Source organism: Pelophylax lessonae (genome assembly GCF_965119305.1).
Source record: "Pelophylax lessonae genome assembly, chromosome: 5".
Lineage (NCBI taxonomy): Eukaryota > Metazoa > Chordata > Amphibia > Anura > Ranidae > Pelophylax > Pelophylax lessonae.
The window spans coordinates 66,259,621-66,281,486 of NC_138772.1; the positions used below are offsets into that span (position 1 = coordinate 66,259,621).

A 21,866-nucleotide genomic window follows, 5' to 3' on the forward strand; every position below is an offset into this window, starting at 1 on the left:
TTTCCAAGCGCAGTTTCTCTCTTTAAAGTGCAGTTGCTCGATAGTTTAGTAAATGAGGGGGAGTCTGACTTATTTCAACCAATCATGTGCATGCAAAAATAATTTTATTTTTATTTGTCTTGCATGTGATGGGGTATTCTTTGCAAAGTAAAGCTTTGCCCTATTTACTAAGATCTGGGGCAACTGCACTTTGCAGAATGCACAGTCTATTGGCCTTTAATAAATCAACCCCAATGTCTCTAATCCCATCTCTGCAGTGCCTCTGGTTATCTCCTCCACCTACTGCAGAACAAACTTTCTAGACCCAATTTTACTGTACAGGATGGCTGCTAAAGGGGAACTCTATAATATATATTTTTAAAAAAGCACATGATTTAAGGCTAAGTTCCCTAGGGTAGAGTAAAATACAGGCATTTGCATTGTTGTAGGGGTGACTTGACTGTCACTGAATGGGGCAGTTCATACTAGCATGTTGGGGCTGCTTTGTAGCATGGCATGCTAATTTCCGCTTGGCATGTTGCCCGCCAAATGCATCGATTAAAATGAATAGGACCGAACCACAATCTTGTTTCAAACACAGCAAAAGCAGCACAGTATTTCAATGTAACATCCTCCTTGCAGGCGGGCGGCAGTATTGCCTCCTGCCCGCCTGTAATCTGGCTCCAAGTTTGAGAAGTGATCTACCACTGCTCGCTTTTTAGAACCTGCCACCTGTGAAAAAAAGCTTAATTTATTATTGTAATGCTTAACTTCATTTTCTATGTGATTTTTCTATTTTACACGCTTGTGAAACAATATTTTCATTTTTGTAAATATACAGATTTATGGACTCACCAATGGAATACTTGGCTTTGAACCCAGCACGCGGGGTACTGCTGTCAGTCCTGAGCCTAAGATACATGGCAATTCCCAGTGACTTGTAGGTGATTGGCAAAGTGTTTCCACATAATTTTGCCAGGAGCCTTTGACTGGAATCTGCACCGTCTCTTATTTCCAGATAACTAGAGTTGCACCTGGTATAAAACAACATGTTCTTATTAGACATGCGAGTATCGATTAACCATACACCGACTGCAAAACTGAATTATAACCCCCAATCTATACAGTATGAGGCTACAAACGCAGAGCAGGAGGCAGGAGAAAGATAAAGTTTTAGGCCCCTTTCACAGGAGGGATCCAATCAGTTCTGGCTATCCGTTTTTAGGCGAACCCGATCAGACCCTCCATTCTCCTCTAAGGGCAGTGGGATGTATACAGACTTGTGTCTGTTTACCCCTGGCTACCTAAGGGCCTGATCTGATCCAACAAAAAAAAAAGAAAAAAAGAGGGGTATCCATTCCCCTCCATCTGGCCGGACTGGATTGGAGGACAGTCGAGTGTAAGTGGACAGCTGATCTGTTAACATCTGGCAGACCATAGAGCAGAGCAGGCTGTGTCTGTGTCCGCTCTGCATACGTGGAGCAGACACAGACCTGTCATCTGACTGCTCTGCTCAGCTTAGCAGGGGATCAGCGGACAGATCCAGGCCCGTGTGAAAGGGGCCTTACAGTTGTTACTGGGACAGAGGAAGAGAGGATATTCTCCACTGGGAACACCTGTTTCGGTGGCAAACATCAAATGTGAGATTTCCCCTCACTTCTGGGGAGATGTTCACTAACTTCACAGAATATATCAATGGCCTTATTAGAGCTATGCATGTGAATAGAGGTGCATTATTTCATAACTTTAGGTAGGCAATTTATTTTTGCGTCAGTGTGTGTAACCTGCATTTTTATTGTGTTTTTGAATATAGAATTTGGAGTGGATAGGGTTAAAGTGTTACTAAACCTGCATTCACTATATCTGGTCTCCCACAGTACACAGAACATAGAAATACAATTATTTTAGTGAATATAAACTAAATGCTAAATACCTTTTCTCATCAGCAGTATATAGCAGTCTTGTGACTTCTATCAGTGCCAGGTTAAAGCTTGTAGGAGGAGATTTCATATTGCACTGGCTTTTCAACCAGGATGCAGGACCCCTGACCCTCTGCCTGGACAGTGCTGATTGGCCCTGTGCTGATCACATGCACCCTCCCAAAAATAAAAAAAACCTCTCTAGCAATGCACACCAAACTGAGCATGTGCAGCCTGACTCCATTTACTCTGTCTTATCTGGACATATTTTGGGGGCAATGCAAGAAAAGGAGAGAAGACAGGATAAAACAGCCTTTTTACACAATGTAGAGGATTAACCCCTTAGGTTCCACAGTGAGTATAACAAGCATGCTTTACTGCATATACAGACTGATTTTATTGTTGTGGGTTTAGCAGCCACTGACCAAGGCTTGTTAATATCTGTCGGCAATTAATTAAAATGTATGTCACATGCATTTTGATGTGCTGCCATTGACTTTCCTGGGCCTCCCAACAGAAACTGTATTTAGCATTAATCTGCCCCAATATTTAATGTAAAAGACATTTCTCTGCTGCCTGTAGCAACCAAATTGATTAGAAAACAAAAGCACCCATAATAATAGATGTCACGGACAAGTTCTTTTTGTCACTTTTATGGGGAAAAGACTGAAGATTGTAGTAACTCATATCAACCAATCAGCATCTACCGATAAAAAGTATACTGGACAACGGAAAAAGAAATGTGATTGGCTGCTAATGGTTACTGCACTGACAGAGGAAACAAGCACAGGCAAATGGATGACAAGCAGTGTCAGTTGCCCATAAATACGTACTTGTCAGAGGGTTCAATATAGAATTGGTCTTGGAATTCCAGCTGCACCGCTTCTGCATTTGGCACGATGATTATCCACACACATTCTATGTTAGTAGGATAATTGTTGGGATAATTGGGTGACATAATATAGCCACTTGGATTGGAATCCGTAACATAGATGATCCCTCCACATGCTAAACAGAAAGAAGTGATGCATTAATGGATTGCTTACACACATATATAAGGAGAATATTTTACCTGCCAAAGCATTTGTCATTCCTTTCAGCCAAAATGATAATGCCAGACAGCACAGGTCCTCACCCTAATACTGCAACATCAGCACAGTTTGGTCATAAACACACACCCAGCCTGCTGATTGGACAATGAAGGAGCTTCAGTATGCTGAAGCATCATCTCCATCTCTTTCTGCTATCGCTTTCTACAGGAAAGCCCTGATTGGCTCTTGCTACCACTCCTCCCTTGCAGAGCTTTTGTTCTGAAAATGCTAGTGAACTGACTGCTAGGCAGCCCCAGTGCATTTTGTGCTTTCTAAATTACTGACCCAGATCAAGTGTTTTGACTTCACTCTAATTTTACTTGACGCATGCCTGTTGCAGTTTAGTGACTTAGAAAGTACTGCAACTGGGGACAGCCTGAAAATTAGATATTTTGGAAGGAGATCAGCAATGGCAGTCCCTATATTTCTCTGTCTGGGTCCAACATATGCACCTGAGAGTGATATGCGGGCTGCCATTTTTTACCTCCTTCAGCAATTGCTTGTTCTCTGGCTGTCGTTGCTTCAATATTTTCTGAATCACAAAAAACTTGTTGCAAATTCGTACAATGGTGAATAACTCCTAAAAGCAAATGTTTTCATAAATAGGCTGCAAACTTTTAGGGCTCAATCACACTAGTGGTTCATTGACGGTAAAACCACACTTTTACCGCCCCTCAAATGCTACACCCTTTGGCTGCAGAGTCAGCATGTGTATGCATGTCGTGGCCACAATGTTTACACTATCACACAGCCCATTCTTCAAGCATCCTGCAACCGAATGCAATGCATGTAGTTGTGGCATTCTAGCGTGGGGTTAAAGCAGACGGTGAGGAGGTGTTGTCAAATGCTCTCTAAAAATCAATCCGCTCTTCAGAGACTAAAGCAAGCATGAATGAGTCCTAAAGCACTTAAAGTGGTTGAAAAGAATGAAGGCTGCTTTACTGTGATGTATTCTCTACAATAGGGTAAAACATATTTAATGCTCAGTTCTCCCCAGCTTACCTGAGCCTGATCTCAATCCAGCGATGTTTATAAGAGCAGCAGCTCTCTCCCTTCTCACTGGCTCAGAGACAGCAGGGGGAGCTATTGGCTCCTGCTGCTATCAATCACAGCCAGTTAGGAGGGAGCGGGGGCAGGGCAGATGGACACACAGATCTGGCTCAGGGGTGAGCCTGAATGAAAAAAAATTACTTTAACCAGTTCCCGACCATCCGCCGCCTTTTTACTGTGGCAGGGTGGCTCATACAGGCAAAATGATGTAGATCTACGTCACTCGTCTGGGAGGAGCTGGGGGGGGCATGTGCCGCCGGCAAAGCGCTCCCGCCCCCGATCGTCAGATTGCTGCCTGACACCCACGATCGCTCCCCACTGAGAGAGAAGGACGGTCGGCTTTTGTAAACGCAGCCGACCGTCCTTCTCCCTGAAATGATCACAGAGCTCATGGGATCCTGCTATATAGGATCACATGTCTCTATGGTCATCTCAGAAGGCACGCCCCCCCCCCCCACAGTTAGAATCACTCCCCTAGGCTTACATTTAACCCCTTGATCACCTATACTGTTAACCCCTTCCCTGCCAATGGCATTATTACAGTAACAGTGCATATTTTTAGCACTGATTACTGTAGTAATGTCATTGGTACCCCCAAAAGTGTCAAAAATGTCAGTTAGGGGTCTGTCCGCCGCAATGTCGCAGTCCCGCAAAAAATCGCAGATCCCCACCATTACTAGTAAAAAGTAAAAAAAAAAAAAAAACAATAAAAATGACATAAATCTTTCCCCTAGTTTGTAGACGCGATAACCTTTGCGCAAACTAATCAAAATACGCTTATTGAGATTTTTTTTTACCAAAAATATGTAGCAGAAAACAAATTGGCCTAAAATGTTAAAAAAATTCGATTTTTAAATTATTTTTTTTTGGGAATGTTATATTGCAGAAAGTAAAAAATAGTGTTTTTTTTTTTTCAAAATTGTTTATAAAATTGTTTATAACGCAAAAAATAAAAATCGCAAAAGTAACGCAGTGCCGAATCGCAAAATAGGACCTGGTCATTAAGGGGGCAAATCCGGTCCAGAAGTGGTTAATTCACTCTGTGTTTGTGTTTGGTAATTTCTCCCTAAAATATTTTAGAATCAGGAAATAGGGGTTATAATTATTTTTACATTACATGGATCAGATAATGAACCTTTCTGACAAATGTATCTTTACTGAATGAAGTGAGAACCATAAGACATACCCAGGCCTTTGGCTTCATAATGAAGTTTAAAGCCCTTAGCCTCATTTCTGCTATCAGAGATGAATCGGACAAGCAGTTCGTTGTCTGTAGTGTGCATACTGGATGGAGGGTCCCTGCCACACAACTTCCCGTTCCCGGCAGCGGTCCCCAGGGGCGGCGATGACTCATCAGGACCATTCCTTAGCTGGTGGCACCAAAAAAAAAAAAATCAATAATACAACCATTGTGTTCATATAATTCTGCAGCAACAATAAGTATGTTGATTACGACACATATCACTTAGTTCATATTAACAGAGAACCTCTTCATATGGAAGGGCAGAACTCATTTTCTGCAAAAAGAAATATTATTCAGGTTTTTCTGTGTTTTACTAAAATTGCACCTAGCTACAGAACGTTTTGCATGTTAAAGCGGAGTTCCGGGCACAGAAGTCATTTTTTAACAAACATACCCCCGGGACAGTCAGGGCTAGTACATTCCACAATGGCTAGCCTCTGATCTGTCCCGGTTCGCACTTACCTTTTAGAAGAAATACTTACTTATAAAATTTCTTCCACAGTGTTTCCATCTCTCTTGTGGGCAGCTGAAGCCAGCGCGATCCTCTTCTGCGTCTTCTTCCGCGTCTTCTTCTCCCAGAATGCGCCTGCACCGGCCCCGCTCGTCACTTCCGGTGCGGCGCCGCATTCCTAAACAGCTTCTGGGCATGCACAGAAGCTGTTTAGCAGGGGAATGCGGCGTCGCCCGGAAGTGACGAGCGGGGCCGGTGCCGTCGCATTGATTCCTGGGAGCGATGATGTTCAGCTCCCAGGAATCATCGCGAGACAGGAAGTGACAGCGGAGCCGCGGCGCTGAGGGAGGAAGTACCCTGAGGTGAGTATTTATGATCTTCAATTACAAGGTGAGTTTAAAAAAAAAAAAAACCTAACTATCCAATTCCTTTTCAGGTGATGCAGAACTAGCGGACGGGCACAAAAAAAAAATAGCGATTTTGTGCCCGGAACTCCGCTTTAAGGAGGACATGCACTGTGGAAGCTGTGCCCAAACAGGCAAGCAGAGAGCAAAGGACTGGTAACCATTATTGCCTACAGGCTCCCAGCAGCTGATCGTTACACATGAAGTAACTTACCCTCATAACCTCTTCTGCACTGTGTAGAGGCGGCCATATTGGCATTTCAGAGCGGCCCCTGATGTTCTGATAACTCATGGGGAGATCCTTGCACTGCAGGTCCTCAGGTACCGTTTCCTCTCCGGCAATGAGAACAGTGAGGGCACAGTAGTGACAGTGACCCCAAATCTCACTCACATTAGAAAGGTTTCCCTTCACTTTCTATCCTGGTAACAATGGCTTCACCAGAAAGGGAGTGAGGTTAAATCTCAAGCAGCAACACAGAATTAACCCATGGAAATGTTTTGTAGATTGAGGCTGGGTGCGGCTGACAGCAGGGGTCCTGTGCGTCGCTGTTCTCCATTTAAGGGACGAATCAGGCCCGAATATTTGGCTGAATTTGGATCTGAAACTGAGCCAAAGATGCACAGGTCCCCTGTGCAAACCGCTCCGCAGCCGCCCCCGAGATGTGTGAACCGACTCCATTGAGAGCCAGTCACAGTCTTCTGTCTTGCAAATTGGATACGGGGAAAAATGCATCCAATTCCCATGAGTGTGAACCCAGCCTCAAAGTGGAACTTCACTTTCTCAATTAACACTGACTATTTTTAATCCCTATGCTGCTAGCATTAGTAAGTAGGGTAAGCTGAGCATACCCTCCTGTCTACATGCCTGAGCTAAGGGTAGATGGATTCTAAGGATGTAAATGCTACATTAATCATTTGCCCTTCCTTAAAGCGGTAGTAAAGACTGTTTAAAAAAAAAAAAAATCTTCTACCTAAAAGACAAAGGCATAATGTGCTAGTATGCATCACATACTAGCACATTATGGAAGTCTTACCCCAAAACAAAGCCCTCCAGCGATGTGCTGTCAATGCTGACAGGGCTTTCATCTTCATCTGATCTTCCTTTTCAGGTTTGCGGGCTGCAGCCGTTTGAATAGCTGAGCTGCAATGACGTCACACCTGTGCATGCACACGGGAGCTACGATCGCAGCCCAGAGCTCTGAAGAGACAGCATATTCAGTATGCCACCCTTTCACAGCACAGTGGGCATGTGCTGGTGAAGCGACCAGCTGCAGAGCAGGCTCTGTCCATGTACGCTCTGCAGAAATGTGTCATCTGCCCACTCTGCTCCGATCAGTAGGGTATCTGAGGGTATAGTGCCACTGGCTATAGCTGGCAACACTATTAAGGCTCCCCGCCAGAAGAAAACAAAAGCTCTGCAGGATGGATTCCCCCATTAACAATGACCGTGTTGATGGGGAATTAAGCAATTTATTTTCCTTTTATCCATAGTGGAAGAAAATAAATCTGCATTGTGTATGGCCTACTTCGTGTTCTGGGGAACTTTTGTGTTACTCTGTGTACTGCCCTGCTCATGTGCACTTTTCCCTTTTTTTTTGCTAGTTTTAAATTGACCTGTGGGTGCAATTGTTGCTTTTGCTTGCTTTAGTTCCTGCCCTGTGTATACGGATGTATATACACTGTATCAGCCCCTGTGTATTTGATCTATACACTCATATTTCTAAGCGTTCTTTACTGTATATTTTGACCTTTGTCTTCTATTTAAAATGTTGTTTTTTTATGACCTTCTGCCTGCGTTATGGCGGCCATACACATTTTTATTTTTTCTATCCGATTGATGTGTGATTCGATCTGAACAACTGAATCTGCAAACAATCAAAAAGCTATAATTTCTCTTCTGACCAATTTAGATTCAATTTTCAATCAGATTCAATCAAACTGAGTCGATTGGCCATGGAGGAAAATTATTGATTGTTTTGCATCAATTGGCTGCACTGGGGTACTATGTTTATTAATACTTTGATCTGATAGTTCATATTGTAGCACTACCCCCACAGGGGTTGCTGAGTGTTTTCAAATCCTCCTGACTTCCTGGGCCCTGAGCCCCTTCCGACCCGACTGACACTATGGGTTCTGACATAGTGAGTAAATAGTCAACAACAAAGGTTCAATAATGTAAGATCAGTTTTACTGTCTTTCAGCAGAAAAGGAACAATTGTGAATTCAATGCAAACAAGAGATATAGGCAAAAATAACCAAACTAGGCCTCTGAGTCCTAAGGCCCCAATATCAACAGGGGACCCAAGACTCAGAGTCCCGAATAAACAATTGTAAATATATTACTGCTTTGAATGAGGAATATTATATCAGTTACTATTTCAATAGCTCATTCCTCCTCTGAATATATGAGAGTGACCAGACAGGTATAAACAAATATTCTTAAAGCTTTGAAGAATAATATATATAATATTCAGCATAAATTAGCTCAGCTTCTCTAACATTAAAATGCAATATAATATAATGGAGTGCACTCCGTCACCTATAGGGGGCCCCCTTCTCTCTGGATTATATGAGTCTCCTTCTATGCAAGGCCTTGCTTATCTTCACCGGCAGTGAAGCTCTTTAATCATTCCAAGAATATTTGTAATCCAGTATGAGAAAGGGGAATATTTGTAATCCAATATGAGAAAGAGAAATATTGATATCCAGGCTCTGTCTAGGATGTATACAGTCTAAGGGCTGGCGTGTGTTTAATTGAGGCCTTCTGGTTCACCACGAACTTCAGTGTCCTATGGCAACCGCTCTATGACAAAGAAGTTCCCTCTGTATTTGGTACTGCGTTTGCTGTAATCAGATATCTCTCACCTAATCCGTTGGTGTTTTTGCTCAGCAGTCCTTCACACCAGGTCGGTTACCCCCAGTAACACCTGCCGCCTCTCTCCGGTGTCTCTGCTCTCAGCCCGTCACCTTCCTCCGTGACGCACGCCACCTCTCCAAGGTGTCTTCCGCTAGGCCCGCGGCCTTACCTCCTTTGCACTCTGCAGCAGCTCTTTTCCTCTGTCCGCACAGCATGCTGTCCTCGAGTTAAGAGACAGAGGCACGCTGTCCACCCCCAATTTATAGGCTGTCCCATCAGTCCCTGCGGAACCCACAGTTCCCTGGGAGTATAGTTCAATCCAATCCGGCATCCACAGTCTTCAGCTGCTCCGGGACTTCATTTCCCACCAATCCAACAGAGACCCAGACATTAAAGAGATAGTACATCAGCCTTAATCATGCCGGACTTGATTTCTCCACCTGGCTACAATATTATGAGCTTACATAGTAGAAACAGAGATGCAATTGATTTTAAGTTATGATGATCTCTTATAGTGGATGTAAACCCTCACATATACCCAGTGAAGTGAACAGCCTCAGATGATACACAGAAATAAGGGAAATCCTCCTACAGTTTTACTTGAATATCTGTTGTCTTCATCATTCCATAGCTTTTAGAAAGTACACATCCTGTTACAAATTTTTCTTCCTGTTTCAGCAGTGGAAGGGCAGTCTGGGCGTACACTGTGTGTGAGCTGATTGGAGCTGATTGGTAGGCAGAGGAATGAAGAAACTTGCAGAGCTGTGCTGTGAATAGATCAGCTCTCTGCTAATCTATCTCTACGCACCCACCCTGACACACATTTCCAGCTGCCTTTATCTCATGTGTCAGAGAGCTTGTCTGAAGTTATAATGCTGATAACAGAAGAACAGAGCAGCAGAAAGACACAGGACTTAAGGCTTTGGAAAGAGATAAGTAAATACTACAGATATATGTGCCCAGGTCAGATTTCATGAAAGGGGTTTACATCCACTTTAACTATTGATCGCAATCCTGTGTGTGGCATATTGATTGAGTAGGTTGTTGACTTTAGATTGATTTTCCCTATTGTAAGTGATCGTAAAAAAGATGCAGATCATTTATCGAAGCGTGTATGGCCACCATTAATGTGGGTACACACTATAAGAAAATCAGGCAAACGATCGTCCGGTTTTCCTCGATGTTTCACAGCAAGTCGGAACCGAGGATATAAATAATATACGAAAATTCTCCTAGGACAAAGGCTTTTTTTTTATATTTATTGTTTCTGATCATGCGCAGTCTTTCGTATCTGATTTGTCTCGTACAAAAACAGTGCACGTTAAATGAAAATCGTTCATTCTGGTTACATACAAGAAAGATTTTGGCATTTGTCCCTTCTAGATTTTTTTGTTGGCAAAGTCAGAATTAGATGTTGAAAGTTGTGTATACACTATACGAAAATCACAGGATCGTGCCTCGTTCTGAATTTTTCTTCCTATTTTCTCATTGTGTATACCCCCACTTTAGATATTAACTGAACATTCACTGCCTGTCCTAAGTTGCTTGTTAAGTTGGCTTGGAAGAGCCAACTTACTGATATTGTATTTAAACTTATTATTATTCTTCTTCTTCTTCTTATTATTTTTCTGGCCGGTAAATTTTTGGACACTATCTCCTCCTAGACCGTTCAAGCTACATACTCCAAACTCGGCACAGACCTTCATACTGTTCTGACTCGGTGTGCTATATCTTTTCAGACTGGTTTGAGTTACGGTTTTCTTAAAAATTAAAATTAAAAACCCAAAAAATGCCCATAGACTTTCATTGACAGGATGTTCAGATGACCCAAGCTCCAAATCCCATTAGACTCAATCAACATGCTAGTAACTTTGATAATCATGCTTGTCTTCAAAAAAACAAAAACAAATCCCATGACTTCTATTGCTGTCGCAAGGCAGACAGACAGACAGACAGACCGCGGGTGGGGGCGGTAAAATTTTTTTTTTGCTTTTTTTGTTTTTTCTATTTAGCTTGTCTTTAAAAAAACAAAAACAAATTCGATGACTTCTATTGCTGTCACAAGGCAGCCAGACAGACAGACAGACAGACAGACAGACAGACTGCGGGTGGGGGCAGTAAAATTTTTTTTTTTTTTCTATTTAGCTTGTCTTTAAAAAAACAAAAAACAAATCCGATGACTTATATTGCTGTCGCAAGGCAGACAGACAGGCAGACAGACAGACCGCGGATGGGGGGCGGTAAAATTTTTTTTTTTTATTTAGCTTGTCTTTAAAAAAACAAAAACAAATCCGATGACTTATATTGCTGTCCCAAGGCAGCCAGACAGAGAGACAGACAGACAGACCGCGGGTGGGGGGCGGTAAAAATTTTTTTTTTTTCTATTTAGCTTGTATTTAAAAAAACAAAAACAAATCCGATGACTTCTATTGCTGTCGCAAGGCAGACAGACAGGCAGACAGACCGCGGGTGGGGGCGGTAAAATTTTTTTTTTTTTTTTTTCTATTTAGCTTGTCTTTAAAAAAACAAAAACAAATCCGATGACTTATATTGCTGTCGCAAGGCAGCCAGCCAGACAGGCAGATAGACAGACCGCGGGTGGGGGGCGGTAAAAAAAAATTCAAACCTTTTCTATCTATCTATCTATCTATCTATCTATCTATCTATCTATCTATCTATCTATCTATCTATCTATCTATCTATCTATCTATCTATCTATCTATCTATCTATCTATCTATCTTCAAACCTTTTCTATCTATCGATCTTCAAACCTTATCTATCTATCTATCGATCTTCAAACCTTTTCTATCTATCGATCGATCGATCTAAACTTTTCAAACTTTCTGGTCAGGCTTTCTCAAGCCAACTTAAAGTTTGTCTCGACGAACTTTTTTTTCTAGTTAATTAATGACATTCAATCTAACTATTCTATACTTTACAAACCCTTTTGAAAAAAATATAATTCTTCCCCAGAATAAGGCCACTGATGATCATCGATCCTTCCTCAAATCTGTGCTAAACTAGGACACAATTCATCAACTCAGCATAAGGATAAAGCCCATAATGTTCAAAGTATGCTATTTTTTTTGCTGTGATTAAGCACTGCAAGTTGTATTTTCTAAAGGCAAATAAGCTGTTCAATATAAAAGAGAAGTTGCACTTTGCAAGGGAATTTCCTCAGAGTTGAGGTGCAATTTCACTTTGCATAGAATACCCAGTCATGTACGACGGAAACTTAAAAAAATGCATTTTTTGCTTGCACATGATTAGTTGATGGAAGTCACCCCATTCACTATGTTTTGAAGAAAATTTATTTCAAAGTGCACTTCCCTTGCCGAGTCTTTCTGCCTTTAGTGAATGAACCCTCCTATATTTGTGGGCGCTGGAGCTTTTAACCTCAATGTAACATATATTACATATTATTGCGATTACATATATACATATAGATTAAATTATATATTATTTTGTTACATATATTAATCACATTATATATTATTTTATTACATATATTAATCACAAAGAATTATCAGAATACAGAATTCTTTGGCTATTGTGGTCCTTTAACTGAACTTACTTCAAGATAGTCCCCATTGTTGCAGGCAGCATTGCTGTTCTCTATTTCAAACGTTGGATCAAACTGGACGACGATGGTAAAGCCAGGGGTTACTAACACATGCCAGATACAGTTCTGATTAGCAGGATAATTTTCTGGGTAATTTGGTGAGGTTATCAGTCCTCTGTTTGTATGCAAGTACCCTCCACAGCCTAAAAGAAGAGAGGGATGTGTTAGAGGTACTGTACAGTGTTTTTTTATATATTTTCTTTATATAGTATGGTTGAGTAAAAAAAAAAAAAAAACACAATTTAAAAAATCTTTTTTTTTTTTCTCATTTTAAGGTGACCCTGTCATAACCTAACCTGCCATTAAAGGGTAACTCCACTTTCATGGGTAAAAAAAATAACAAATATAAAAAAATAATAATATAGCATATAATATACAATTGCGATACAAATCATATTGTAATTGAATGTTATTACAAACTCCCTTTCCTTTTCAATCTGCAGCTGTTGTAATTTTCTAAAATGCAATGCAATATGGCCGACTGGAGGTGTTCTGTACACAGAATGTATACTGACCACACCCCAGAAACATCATTTCCTGCTTGTGTGATTGGCTCACTGATTTTCCCTGAAGTTTACGCTAAGTTACAAATCAGATTTTTGGCACTATATGCAACAAAAATTTCATTTTGGTAAGGTACTACAAATAGGAAATCACGTCTAAAAGGATGCCGACCCTGCCACTTTCCTCATTAGGGCCCTGCAAGTGCAGCAGCTGTATGATAATTATGAAACCACTCCCATTCAACTCATTCAGCACACAGACACTGGATTTTTTCAGAATAACAAATAGGAATCTGCAAAAAAGATCACCTAGATGGGGATTTTTTTTCCTCAACAAAAGTGGAGTTACTCTTTAGAAAAATAAAACTCTAAAGAAAAAACTGTACCTGAAGACCTGTAGAGCAAGGATCTCCCTGCATCTACGTCATTCATTCTATGGAACAGTTGTTTCTCCACCACTCTAACAGCAATGACCTGTGTTATAAACACAGCAAGCCATCATGACTGGAGACAGTTCCTTCAGGTTGGTACTTTGGCGTTAAAAGGGTGGGTTGGTAAGGTGGTGCAAATTTGGTGGAAGGTTATTGGTGGGGAAAAGTAAAAAGGAGGAGACTTCTGTGTCACGTCAAGTCATGTGACTTACTGGTTCCTCAGTCTGTACAATTTTCACGAGGGAACAAGTCCCCACCCTCCCGCCCTTTGTTGCTGTACATTGTTTATTATGATTTCTTTAAAAAAAAAAAAAAAGACAAAAAAAAAAAGTGAATAAATTAATAAATAAAATAAATAATGCAAAAAAAAAAAAAAAGACTTGGGCTTTGTGTTGTGTCCGTTGTGTGATTTTTTGGATACTTTTGTAGTTAAATCCTGGCTGCAATATTTGCTATTCATTTACGTAATTTATGTTGGTTGCAAACTAATGTTATTGTCACAGGTGGCGGTTATCCCTTTTGCAGGCTGAGGTGGCAAGCGGCTGATGGAGTCGGTAGAATAGGTAGTGTGAAGCCCTTAGTAAGCCCCTGAGCCTAAAGGCCCGTACACACGATAAGAAAATCTGTAGGGAAAATTCGACGACCGATCTGCCGATTTTCGGATTGTTAGTATGGTGCTTTCGACAGCCGACTCCGACTTTTCGGCTGACAAAATCCTGAAGTGCAGGCTATAAAATTTTTGTTGTCCGTAATACAACGTCCGATTTTCGTCTCATTAGTACAGATTTCAACAGAAAAAAATCTTAAGAGCAAGACTAGGCATGCTCAGAGACGAAAGAACACATACAAAGCAATCCAACACATGACATCACTTCTGAAGTAGAATTCTGTCGTACGGGAAAATTCGTATGAAAATAACCTCTTCACTTTCCACATCAGACTAGCATGCCACAAAAAACGGACGACAGATCGTTCGATAATCTGATCGTGTGTACGGGGCTTAAGGGTCCTTTCACACGGAGCGGACCGTTTTTGATCCGCTCCGGCACTTTTTTTTTTTTTTTTACAGACACGGATTACACTTGTGTCATCCGGTTCCTTATGTCCGTTTATCATCCCATCCGTTTGCGGATGATAAACGGAGATAATGCATGCCAATGGGATTGCGGATGTCAGCAGATGACACCGCTGACATCCGTTTTTGCGTCCATTCCGGTTTTTTTTAAACCAAAGAAAAATAGGGTTCTCTTCCGCTCCAAAAATGGAACTGATCGGAAAGGACGCAAATCGGATGTCAGCGGATGACCATCCACTGACATCCGCAATCCCATTGACATGCATTATGACCGTTTTTCATCCGCAAAAAAATGGGATGAAAAATGGACATACGGACCGCCCGTGTGAAAGGACCCTAAGGGTCCTTTCACACGAACGATCCGATCAGATCCGCCTGTCAGTTTTTAGGTGGACCTGATCGGATCCTCCATGCATCCCTATGGAGCAGCGGATGTCAGCAGAGACATCTCCACTGACACCCGCTGACATCCGCATCTGATCCTGTCCATGAAATCCGGACGGAAGGAAACCCTATTTTTCATCCGTCCAGCGGATCGGATGGGATCGGATGAAAACGGACAGGCGGTCCGTTCTCATCTAAATTCCCCCAGAGAGAGCAGCGGGGATCTGACACCTCCCTCTCCGCACACAGAGCGGAGACAGAACTGTCATCCGCCTGCTCAGTGGGGATCGGCAGATCATTCCCCGCTGAGCAGAGAACGGAGCTCATCGGAAGGCGGATCATGTGAAAGGAGCCTAATATCTCAGTGAACAGGCATAATATGTTGCAATAAAGAGATCAAACCTTACTTTTATGATAGGACGCATTAAAACCATTGCCAGTTGTTAGTCCATTAGTGGAGAAATGCAGGAACATTGCATCACCAGATGAGCGGATAGGTCCCGGAGGCTCTTTGCCACAGATGGTTGCAATTTCAGGAGCGAGGCCGTTATCTCCTTCAAAATAAATATAATAACAAAACAGTATAAAGGAAGCATTTTGGATTCTATGGCTTACTGATCTTTAAGGTTATTGTAGCTTATTGCACAGTACAGCAATAATGTGCTGTAATCCCCATTTCAGTAGTATAGTGAAGTCTGATTAATTAAAGGGGCAACCACTCAAAAGTAATAAAAAGATTTGGACCTCTCTATAATGGCCATAGCAGGTGTACAAAACTAGGGGCTTTAGTGCAGATATCTCAACAAAGAGATATAAGAAACTGACTAATAATTTAACTCTCCAGCACCCACCATATACTGAAATATATTTGTTTTGGATGGATCTGCCCTTTAACAATGGTTTCTGCTTAGTCGACTTCTCTTTGCTTTGCTGGTTACTAAAAGTAATTGCTTTTGCACTGTGCGATGATGTAAAACTAAATATGTATTTAGTTTAAAAACTCTTAAAAACACATATAACTATTTAGATAATATTACAATTGATGATTAAAGCAGAATATTGTAATAAAGGTGTTGCCTTATGAGGAGTTTATGTGTAATCTCCATTAGTGACTGTATATAGATTGGTGTAAATATATATATGTACGAGATATTGAGTATTGATTTCAAATGGAAATTATTGAAATGCATGCCTGGGCTTCCTGGGAGGGGTCTGCTATTTACACTGATAAACAATCTGTAGTACAGCCCTGTAATTATGTTCCTTTTCCCCAGACATTACGGGGCCAGAAAATAATTGATAATCGTCCATGACAGGTCATTCCTTTATCTCGCCCTCTACTTCAAAGACTGTCCCTTTAGATATGTAATGAAGGTGATTGTCTGTCCAAGGATGGACAATTTGGCCCAGGAGATAACCTAGCATGATTATTCCCCCCCCCCACCCCCCCCCCCCCCGCCTAGAGAGGAGGGCTATCGAGAGGATGGGTTATGCCAAATATAGGGGGTGGGGAAATTGTCCAATCCTGAATAAGATACGCCCAGAGAGAGGAGAAGGGTAGGATTGCTACACCAATCAGAATGGCTCTGAGCAAGGCGATATGGATCCATATTAGGGAAGGTGGGAAGGAGAGAAAGCTCTTTTTTGCATGCAGACTAGGATGAAACTCCTGGGGATGGTAACTATGGATTATATCTCCTGCACTTAAAATGTATACATGCTTGACCTCTCTTGTGTTTGAACACACGGCAGGCACCATGCCTGAAAAGGGAAAGATAACCTAACTCAATGCTTATACATACATTGCATTGTAAATATGGCTATTGTGGGTAATTTGTAAATATCATATAAGTTAGGGGATTTATACTAATAATGTGTTGTAAATACTGTTTAGTGTGTAATTTGTATATATATTATGTAACCCTTTCAATAAATGTGTATTGCAGATTGAACTACCTCTTTTGTGTAAAGATCTCCCAGGATCTAGATGTGTATAGGTGCATGCTACTACAATGATTGGTGTGTATGCACATTTACACATAATAAAAGGCAGCAAAGGAAAAAAAACATTAAAATATCTATATAGCCAAATAAAGTTTTTGGACTTGTGAAATTCCTTTCTTGTACAGCACAGGACACAGACTCATTTAAATCTTGACCATGTGTTATATGGTGCCACTTTCAATTGAGGACACTAGCAAAAATGATACAATATAACCCATATAACTCTCTGGCTCTCTGCAATTTTTTTTTTTTTTTTAGCAAGCAATCAGAGGTAAATGCTGTTTGGGCTCTTTCACACGGGCTTTCCGTATGTCCGCAAATCATCCTATTTTTTTGCGGATGATTTGTGGACATAATGTAAGTCTATGGCATTGCGGATGTCAGCGGAATACCATCCGCTGACATCCGATTTTCTTCCTTTCAGTTCTGTTCCGTTTTTTTGAACGGAACAGAACCCTATTTTTCCTCCGTGTAAAAAACGGAAAGGAAGGAAAATCGGATGTCAGCGGTGTCATCCGCTGACATCCGCAATGTCCATAGACTTACATTATGTCCGCATATCATCCGCAAACGGATGGGATGATATGCGGACACACGGAGCGGATGACAGAAATGTCACCTGCTCCGTGAAAAAAAAAAAAGTACCGCAGCGGAGCTTTCACACGGAGCGGCCGTGTGAAAGAGCCCTTTCGCTGACATGATAGCCAAGAGAAAAAGCAATTAAGGTCAACCAAAGGAATATCACAAATGAGCTCAAAGGGAGGGTTCTATGGAGCCAACAGAACCAAACCAAACTGAGATCCACAAACAGTGGGAGCCCTGGAGCAAAGGCCTTCACCACAGAATTAAGTGGCCAGCAGACTCCATGTCCCAGACCCATACGTCTGAAATGCCTTGAGTCCAGATGGCTACAAAGGCATGCAGATAACCCCCTCCTCCAGTTGCACAGTGCGCTGCTTCATCCCAAGGGGGACTTGACACTAAACTGCCTCCGCCGACAAGTTTCGCAGCCAGAGGATCCTATGCATCTGCATTGACTTGATTGCCAGAGAATTCTGTGCAGTAGCGCATAACTGCTGGGAAGAGCTCCAAGCTTTGAAGTATGAGTGATGAGTTAGGGTGAATCCAGGGTTGGCCCCATGTGCTGCACTCAAGAAAGCAAAACAGGCTTTAAGGAGTGCCTCCAAATTTTTGTCCGCTGAGCCTTTAAGGCTGGGACAACCTCAATGGGACTTGTTGTGGCAGAAAATAGCAGGTACCACCACAGACACTTTCCTTTTTTTGTGATAGGCCTCTTCCACTGGGTACTGCTGTGCAAACCTCCTGGTAGGCATATGCAATTTGTCTGGTCTCCGACAGTCCTTGTACAGCACATTGTGAACCAGAAAAGACCTGTTAGGTTTCTTAGTTTGGATCCCATACTGGAAACCTTAGGTCCAGCAGGTGTTGATGATTTAAGCTTCAAGCAGGAACAATCCACATCCACCAAAACCTTGATGGTTTCCTTCATTTTGGTAGAGATCAAAGGAGACTGCCTATCCTCCTGGAAGGATCCTCTTCTCCTCTTCCTCATCTAATCAAGTAATGCTGTCACGATGGACAAGTAGGAGAATGACTCACTAGGTTACTGATCGCACTTATGCCTTGCGTGTCCTGCAGTCTCTATGAGAGCAAAGACTTTCTCCATCTGATCTGCCATAGAGGCTGGAAATTCCTCTCTTTGTAAATAGAAAGAATGGAAAGTACTGACGGAGATATAGGGGGACCACAAGGCTTGGAGACTGAGGTTCAATGACAAAGGTGCAGAGTTTTGAGATTAGGTAGAGGCAAGTATAGAAGAACAAAAGTAAGTTTTCAATTAGTAATTTCAGAAATATAGGCCAGAATTCTGCAGAGAGAAATTGTCCTTCACCTAAGGACACTAGAAAAAAAAAACTGAGGATTGCTAAAAGAAAAAGAGGTTATATGGGCTGTTCTAACAACTTTGCAAGTGTCTTTACCTGAAGATGACAACCCCTAACCCACGTTCAAGATTTAAAAGAGACTGGGTTGATTTACACCCTGAAATGAAATTGCCACCTCCAAAAAATGAGTTTTTGCAGGTTGGGATGTCTGCAGATTTTTATCAATCAATTAGAATTTCTTTTATCCCTGTTCAGCATCTTTAGTTGCTCCCCTCACATTATATACAGTATAAAATGAAGAACCTGCTCTGAGGTTCCATACCGTCTCTGATGACCAGCTTGTCATAACCGCAAGAGCTGTGTGTTTCAATGTCGAGCGTCAGGATGTTCAATTCTACTGTGGACTCTGGGGATCTGATCACCCAGGTACACTCAAGTCCTGAACGGTAATTATCAGGCCAACCGGGAGAGAACAAAAATAATGGCGTATCTCCAGTTCTTAATACCCCACCACATGCACCTGAAAGAGCAATAAGAGACAATAATAAAACACCATGGAAAATACTCATTACATGTATGCTAATGTATGTGTGATAGTGACTCTTGTTATGACTGCTATCATCAATTGGTCATATATTTCAAAATATACTAATAAAGGATTAGATTCTTCAAGGTGCTACATAGAGATTTCTATGCCAATGTAAGATGCACTTTAGAATTATCTATCTATCTATCTATCTATCTATCTATCTATCTATCTATCTATCTATCTATCTATCTATCTATCTATCTATCTATCTATCTATCTATCTATCTATCTATCTATCTATCTATCTATCTATCTATCTATCTATCTATCTATCTATCTATCTATCTATCTACCTATCCATTCATCGATGTACAGTATCTATTTATCAGTCCCTATGTCTATGATTTATCAGTCATTTGCACCTCAATCAATATAAGAGTTCAGGTATGTCCATCTATCTTTTCTCTCTCTCTTGGTGTATCTTCTTCTCTCTCCCACTGAGTATTTATTCATGCGAGGATATACATTATCAAAAAGTCTAAATTTGGGTACTCAGAGTTACTGAAGTATCCTCTAATCTAGAAATCCACAGACAAAAAATACTGCATTCTAGATTATATTCATGATTACTTGCCTACATTTCATATCTGGAATTATGATGAGTAGGGTATCACCTGCCTACATTTCCTACCTGGAGCTATGGCAGGGAGGGGATCACCTTCGTACATTTCATACCTGGAGCTATGGAAGGGAGGGGATCACATTCCTACATTTCATACCTGGAGCTATGGTGAGTAGAGGATCACCTGCCTACATTTCATACCTGAAGCTATGGCAGGGAGGGGATCACCTTCGTACATTTCATACCTGAAGCTATGGCAGTGAGGGGATCACCTGCCTACATTTCATACCTGGAGCTATGGCAGGCAGGGAGGGGATCACCTGCCTACATTTCATACCTGGAGCTATGGCAGGGAGGGGATCACCTGCCTACATTTCATACCTGGAGCTATGGTGGGTAGAGGATCACCTGCCTACATTTCATACCTGGAACTACGATGATTAGAGGATCACCTGCCTACATTTCATACCTGGAGCTTTGGTGGGTATGGGAATCACCTTCATACATTTCATACCTGGACCTATGGTGGGTAGGGGATCACCTGCCTACATTTCATACTTGGAGTTGTGGTGGGTAGGGGATAACCTTCCTACAATTCATACGTGGAGCTATGATAAGTAGGGGATCACTTGCCTACATTTTATACCTGGAGCTATGGTGGGTAGGGGATCACCTGCGTACATTTCATAGCTGGAGCTATTGTGGGTTGAGAATCACCTTCCAACAATCCATACCTGGAGCTATTGTGGGTAGAGGATCCCCTTCCAACAATCCATACCTGGAGCTATTGTGTGTAGAGGATCCCCTGCCTACATTTCATACCTGGAGCTATTGTGGGTAGAGAATCACCTTCCAACAATCCATACCTGGAGCTATTGTGGGTAGGGGATCAGGAGACATGTAGACAGCGGTCCACTCCAGCAGAAAGCCCCTTCTACTAATACTGTTGTCACTTGTGAACTGAACAGTCACTGAACTGCCGGTGGAGAACAGGGAGGGCGGTGAAGTGACTCCACAGTATGTGCCAATGATGTGATAGTGAACGTCAGGACCATCATATATCTGCAATGCAGGAAAGACAGTCATCTATTAGTCTGATAGAAAAAGATATAAAACTGACAAAAAGGCTGTAAACAGGAATATAAACTTTACCCGTAATCTGTCGTAGGAGCAGGTTGCATGGTCTTCGATATCTATTTGCAGAACTCTAATCTCAATAATTTGTCCTGATTGCACATTGATTTTCCAGATGTAATTGGAGTGATGAGGATATTGTCTGGGCCAAAGAGGAGATGCAATTTGTCCGCTGGTGCCGTCTAGATTGTTCCCAAACACTGTAACATTAAAATGAATACATTTACATGTACGTACATACATAGATAACAGATAAATACATTAATTAATTGTAGAAAAATAATTTTCCTGAGCTAATAATTCTGCCTTGGTTGCATTGAAATCTCAAGCAATGTTGTCAGCATTCCGTTAGTTCTACCAAGTTGAACTACAGAACACCTCTCATGTCAGAAATTCATAGCTGTTCTTTGTTCTGTGGATATTTCCCTTGTAATCTCAAAGGAGTTGATTTACTAAAACTGGAGAGAGCAAATCAGGTGCAGTTCTGCATTGAAACCAATCAGCTTCCGTTTTTTTTTTTTTTTTTTTAGCAAAGCTTAAAGCGGAGTTCCGGCCACAAAATTGACATAATCGATTTTGGGCCATCCGCTTGCTCTTGGTCACCTGAAAAACGAATGGATAGTTACGATTTTTTTTTTTGTTTACTTACCTAGTTATTGAAGA

General features: G+C 41.6%; 1 protein-coding gene across 1 annotated transcript in view; it reads right to left on the reverse strand.

Annotated features, from left to right (window-relative positions):
• Nucleotides 1–21,866, reverse strand: part of CUBN (cubilin) — a 439,455-nt gene that overhangs the window by 130,492 nt on the left and 287,097 nt on the right. Inside the window, exons 38-45 of the mRNA XM_082257511.1 lie at nt 21,222–21,403; nt 20,936–21,131; nt 19,241–19,438; nt 15,418–15,564; nt 12,570–12,760; nt 5,226–5,409; nt 2,732–2,906; nt 835–1,013 (exon numbers count right to left, since the gene is read on the reverse strand). Of these exons, the coding sequence (XP_082113637.1) occupies nt 835–1,013; nt 2,732–2,906; nt 5,226–5,409; nt 12,570–12,760; nt 15,418–15,564; nt 19,241–19,438; nt 20,936–21,131; nt 21,222–21,403 (1,452 nt within the window). The remainder of the gene's footprint in view (nt 1–834; nt 1,014–2,731; nt 2,907–5,225; nt 5,410–12,569; nt 12,761–15,417; nt 15,565–19,240; nt 19,439–20,935; nt 21,132–21,221; nt 21,404–21,866) is intronic.